Below are 6,419 nucleotides of genomic sequence, written 5' to 3'. Positions count from 1 at the left end.
TTTGGCTTCTATTCTTAATTAGAAATAAGCAGTTAATATTTTCATGTGTTAGGAACCATTGCCTCATAGTAAAATGAGAATTGATCTCAATGATTTTGTTCCTTTCCACTCAAAAGTATATTTCTGTGATTGAGTGGGAGGCCAGAAAATGATGACTTTTAGTAAAAGTCTATTAAAAGTTTCAGACTGAATAACTAATGTAAGATCCCAATTTTTCCTTTTTTTCATTTTAGATTTGGGGATATTCCCTGCCCAAAAATTTCCTGGAAAATTGACTAGTATTAAGTGTGAGTAAAAGGTGTCCACTTTTTTTTAAGTTTTGATTTTAGTTTTGTCTTGGATAGTATTTGGCAAGATTTAGCCTAGAAATTATGTAGTATTTATTACATGAGAATCAAAATTGCTTTGTTACTGGGCTGGTTTCAAAATTTAGAACTCATTTCTATGTATCAAAATCGTTTTTGTTTTTTGTTTTTTGTTTTTTGTTTTTTTAAATTCTTAAATGGTAAATGTACCATTGTGAAATGAAATTTCAACCCCCAAAGTTTACCCTTTTACTAATGGAGTAAATGGATAATTACAAAGTCTTCAGTTGTAGCCATCACTTAGTAAAGAATTTGGAACTAGGCTGCATAAGCAAGCCTTTGCAGGGCGAATATTGAATGTCATGCCAGTGACACTGGTGTTGCTATAAAAGAAGGAAAAAATCTTCCCTTAGATAGAAGCTTTCTGTATTTTGACAGTGCCAGTTCAGGATGGCCATAATGCTGCTCTGCCTTCTACAGCTTGCTGCACCACTCTGTAGTTACTCTGTAACTATACATTTCTACCTTTTTTGGTTAAACACTCCCTGAAGATAATAAAAGATGATGTGATGGTATACTTACATCCATATTATACACATTGGTATACGTGTAAGGATTTCCCTTCATCTTTATGTTGTGGGCTGGGCAAAATTCAGTGTAGCATATAAATATACTTCATGATACTTTGGTATAAGAGTAAGTTCACTATTTTTATAATGAACCCAAATTTAAAGGCTTTTGTAGTGTATTTTAAAAGGGAAAACTTACCCAAATGTTTTATTTCTACACATTTGTGTATATGTGTGTGTGTGTGTATAAGCCAGTTAGTGTATATGTATATGTATATTATACATAAAACACTTTGTATTTTTACATACAAGTATGCTTTTATTATACAGATAATAAAGATGGGGGAAGGTTTCTGTTTTTTTCTTAATAGGTGAAGAAATCTTGAAGACCAGAAATTGGATCTTATTGAATTTTGGTGTTCTTTTTCTTTTTTCTTTTTTTTTTAATTAATATTGTTCGGCTATGGAAGATGGATCTTGTTTTTTTTTTTCCTTAATAATCCTTTGACTCTCAAGTTCATTTTTATATGAACTCTTTTTTTTGTTGTTTTTTTGTTTTGAGGAGATAGCTAACCCTAGCTGTCTCCAGTTTGACAAGGGTTATTCAAATGGACTTAATCTCCCAGTAGTTGGGAGATGTTTTAAAACCACGTCCTGTGTTTGAATTGTGGCTGAGAGGTTTCCTTGGCAATGTGAGGAGGAAAGTTCTTTCTGCCTCATTATTATTAATTCATGGATTGAGTGTTGGTTCGACCTACAGGCGTAATAGATTGGAACTCAGTGAAGACACAGACTTTCCTGTTGAGAGCAACCAGCTAATGTAAGTGTGGAGATGGGTTTTTTCCTCATTAAAGGAGTCAACATTTTTGTAATTTAAGGCTTAATTTTCCTGGACCAGTAAGAGAAAGTTCTTGTCAAAATATTTTTTTCTTGTAATTGTTACAAGTTTTTGGTTTTTCGATGGAAATATCCCTTTTTCCCGTTTTTTTGATAATTCATACACACATAAAAGGTAAAAACAATATAGCCAAGGTGGAATCTCCCTGTAATTTCTGTCTCCTCAGAGAAAAACATGGTTAATAGTTTATCATGATACACAAAGCTCTGCCTCACCTCTTTTTAATGACTGCGTAGCATTCTTTTATATGGATGGATGTGCCATAATTTAATATGTCCCTCGTTGATAGAGATTTGGACTTTTACCGTAAAAACAAAAATAGCCACGTATCCAAAAACATCCCTGTACACACATACATGTGAACTATTTCTTTGAACCAGTTCTCAGATGGGAATTTGTAGAATTGTTACAATTCTCTTAAGAGATTGTACCAGTTTGCTAAATTAATGAGGTCTTTTTGATTTTTAAAAGTTCTTGACCCATCCTTTTTAGTAAAGGTACTAATCTTTGGCTATGTTGTGGATAGATCTTTGGCTGTATGAATGTTTTTTCATTTTATATAGTCACATTTATCAGTTTTAATATGGTTTTTAACTTTGGTATCCTGCTAAGGACAGGTTTTTTTCACCATGAGCTTATAAAAAAAAATACCATGCATTTTTTGCAGTATTTGAATGGTTGTATTTTATATTAAAAAATGTAATCTAGGGATTGTAATTATATGGCATGCCTCTCTCCTTCCCATGAAATGTAGTAGACATTGTCATATATTGCTTGCTGTTTTGCTCAGCATAGTTATGAATTGAGAATTTTTCTTATACAGTGCTTTTAGTAAGCTGAAGCCTCTTTGCCATTGTTGCTTTTATTCCCCTGGAAACTTTTTGTATGAAGTAGAAGTTGTTTATTCAAATGGGTGGCTAATTTTTTGGATTAATTTCAAATGCCATCTTTTCCAGAAATCGCTTGAATTCTGTTGATCTTGTACTGATTCATTTGCCAATGTTATATTTAAATATTATATTTTACATCTATGTTAATATCAGGTTGAGCAAGGCCCTCTCATTCTTTTTAAAATTGTCTTTATTTTTCTTGGTTACTCCAGACGATTTTATAGTATGCCAAGTTCCAGTAATAAACTCTTGTTGAGATTTTGAATTGAATTGAATTGCATTCAGCGTATTTATATTATTTGGAGGAGAAGTAAACTTCTTTAAGCCTCTACTCAGTTATCTCTCCATTACCCAAGTTTTCTGTGCCTCAGTGGTTTCAGTTTTTAGTTTTGTTTTTAATTTGATTTGGATTTTATATACTTCTTCATTTCTTCCTGTATATTTTTATAGTTTTATTGTGAATGGGACTCTTATCATCTGAATGATTGTTGCTAGCATATAGGAAATTTATTGATTTTTTTAATATCTTATTTTAAATTCTTTCAGTTGATAGATTTTCTAGGTTGCAGGCATATAATCTGCAGATACTAAATTTTTTGCCTCATCCTTTCTAATCTTCATACTTTTTTTTTCATCATTGCATTTGCTAGACTCTGGAACAGTGTTGAATAATAGTGCAGACAATGAGTGTTCGCCCTTTTTCTTTTTGCCTTGATTGAGCTTACCTCTGGTGTTATACCATGTTGCATGTGCTGATAGTTTCTGATGAATTGTGCACCTATGCCATTTTAACTTTTTAAGTCTTTTTTTTTTTTTTTAACCCTTTTTCCGTTTTTGAAATCTTAAGATTGCCTAAGGAGTTTTGTTTTTAACCCCCCTTACTCTTATTAATGTAATGAATTTCCTAATATTAAATCATTCTTATTCCTGGAATAAACCTTTTTTGATCATGTTTTGGTACTCTTTCAATATACTATGGTTCAGTTTGCTTTAGTTAGGATTTATCAGCTGTATCATAAATCATACACCCCAAGCAGTTGTTTTAAAACTTAAAAAGCAGTGGAATAGTGTCTGACATGGTTTTATTCATTTTCTGCTACTATTTATTTTTTCTAAGTTATTTTTCTCAAGTTTAGAATACTTCAGTAATTTTTTTAAGAATACATAGAGGACATTGATGGTATACCTTTTGAGACTTTTCTAAAAACAACTTCCTAGTCCTGAGATCACCTCCTTGAAATGTAGTTTGAAAGGCTAAATCTGAGGTCATAATTTTTCCTTTAAGTTCTAGATACTTTGTCTTTTGGCATTTAGAGATTCAGATAAGATGTCAAGTCTGATTTTCCTTTCCTTTGTCAAATCTGCTTTTTCCTGCAAGTCTGTATAATTCTGTTTTTACCATTGGAATTCAGGAATTTCACCATGTGTGCAGTGTAGTAGAGATGTCTTTAGAGAAAATTTCTGCCTGGCACTTGATGAGCCCTTTTTAAAAGACACAGGTTAATCCAGTTTAGGAAAATTTCTTGTACTGTTATTTTTTTATTATCTCTACCAATTCCATTCCTTACTTGCAGAATTTTCATTGTGTAGTAGTTGAATCTTCTGGAATTATATTCCTTGTTATATATATTTTTTCTTGTATTGACATCTTTTTGCATTCTGAGTAATGTCCTGACAGTGATATCCTATAATTCAGTTACTGTGTTTTTCATCAGTACCTATCACATCTATTCCTTCTGTTGAAATCTCTTTTCCAGGTTTTTCTTTATCCTGAATACTTTTTGTTTTCCCTTTTATAGGGAGGAATATGCAGCTTAGTTTTACATTTTTTTGCTTGGGGTAATAATAATTACTGTCAGTTTTTTATCTCTACATCTTTGGGGACCATTTTCTTGAATAGCAGTTATGTCTTTTGTCCCCTCCTACTGAAAATTATGGATGTTTAATGTGTAAAACTGGTATTTGAAGGAACTGTTCTGTCTGAACATTAGTAAGGTGATGCTCATCTACTCAGGATTCAATCTCCATGCCCTGCCTACCTCTGAGTGAGTTTTGCAGAACCTAATTTGAAAAAAACTGGAGGGAAAAAAAGTACAGTTCATGCTATTTGTTGCTATTTCATAAATTCCATTTTGTTGTTTGATTAGTAAGAGTCTTCCTGAAATCAGCAATAGTTTCATATATGTTCTTTGGGATGTTGATTTCAGGAATGACATTTTCCTCTAAGCCTTTTTTTTTTAATCCTTTGCACAGAACTTTTTTCTATTGTAAAACTTTTTCATTCTTTTCTGATTAATACTATTCCTTATTGCATTTGTGTCATTGTAATTACTTGAATATTCCTTAGAGACTTGATCCCACTTGAGGTGATTTTTTAAATTACTTCTTGATGTACCCTGGAATGTAGAACGCACTCCCTGTGTTTGGGATCAGAGGAATCCTGGTGGTAGATCAGTGAGGTGCTGTTAAAGGTCCAGCCCTGTTCCACTCTGTAGTGGATCAGTGATGGTCAGGTCAATTACGGCAGGCTTAAAAATTCTTTTTAATGTCTATCTTGCATTATATTGGAAAACTTAATGTTATTCTCAGCATAAAACAAAATAATAGCCACCTCTAATCCTACTGTCATGGCCCTAACTACTGCTAACATTTTGATTTATGTTATTCTAGAGTTAATCCTGCTACTACATCCTCACCAGCATTTGGTAGTGTCAGGTTTTGGACTTTAGCCATTCTAAAAGGAATTTGCAGTTCCCTAGATGTTGAGTATCTTTCCATATGCTTGTTTGTCATCTGTGTATCTTTGTTGAAGTGTCTGTCTAGCTTTTTCGCCCATTTTTTAAATTGGTTTGTTTTTCTTATTGTTACATTTTAAGTGTTCTTTGTATGTTTTGGGTACCAGTCCTTTTATCAGTTACGTATTTTGCAAAGATTTTCTCCCAGTCGATAATTTTATTGTTTCATTCTCTTAATGCTTTTGCAGAGTGGAAGTTTTTAGTTTTAATTAAGTCCAGCTTACCAATGTTTTCTTTCGTGGATTGTGCATTTGGTGTTAGGTCTAAAAAGTTATTGTCACACCCATGGTCACCTGGATTTTCTCCTTTGTTATCTTCTAGGAGTTTTATAGTTCTGCTTTTATGATCCATTTTAACTTTTGTGTAAGGTCTCTGTCTAGATACACTTTTTTGCATGCAGGTATCCACTTCTTCCAGCATTGTTTATTGAAAAGACTATCCTTTCTCCATTGAAATTACCTTTGCTCCTTTGTTGAAGATCAGTTAACTATATTTGTAATCTATGTTAGTTTCCTAGGGCTTCAATAACAAATCACCACAAACTGAGTATCTTAAAGCAACGAAAGTTTATTACCTTACAGTTCTGGAGGCTAGAAGTCTGAAAAGCTTCTGACAGGGTCATGTTCTCTCTCTCTCTGAAACCTGTAGGGGATGATCCTTCTTTGCTTCAAGCTTCTGGTGCTTGCTGGCAGTCCTTGATTCCTTGGCTGATAGATGCATCAGTTTTTGAACATTTAGTTTCTAGGTGTTTTTTTTCATTTTTGAAGAAGGTGGTGATGAACTTCCTTGTGCATTATTATCTTGCATGTTTGTTAAATCTTTATCGCAGGATAAATTCTAGAAATGGAATCAAGAATTAAAAGGTGTACAAATTTTGAAGGTTTAGTGTATGTTTAGTTACATTAACTCTTACTCCTAACCTAGGTTTCTGACTTAAAGCCTGTTTTTTATCATGGCCTGCT

At 32.8% G+C, this 6,419-nt stretch overlaps 1 protein-coding gene across 1 annotated transcript; it reads left to right on the top strand.

The window, feature by feature from the left end:
* Positions 1 to 755: 755 nt before the first annotated feature.
* Positions 756 to 854, top strand: LOC141574780 (uncharacterized). The gene has a single exon (XM_074352017.1). The coding sequence runs from the start codon at positions 756 to 758 to the stop codon at positions 852 to 854; it is 99 nt and encodes a 32-aa protein (XP_074208118.1).
* The last annotated feature ends 5,565 nt before the right edge of the window (positions 855 to 6,419 follow it).

This window comes from Camelus bactrianus, chromosome 23 (genome assembly GCF_048773025.1).
Source record: "Camelus bactrianus isolate YW-2024 breed Bactrian camel chromosome 23, ASM4877302v1, whole genome shotgun sequence".
NCBI classification, from domain to species: Eukaryota; Metazoa; Chordata; class Mammalia; order Artiodactyla; family Camelidae; genus Camelus; species Camelus bactrianus.
Note: the sequence above shows the minus strand (reverse complement) of the source record. Positions and strands in the feature narration are given on the sequence as shown.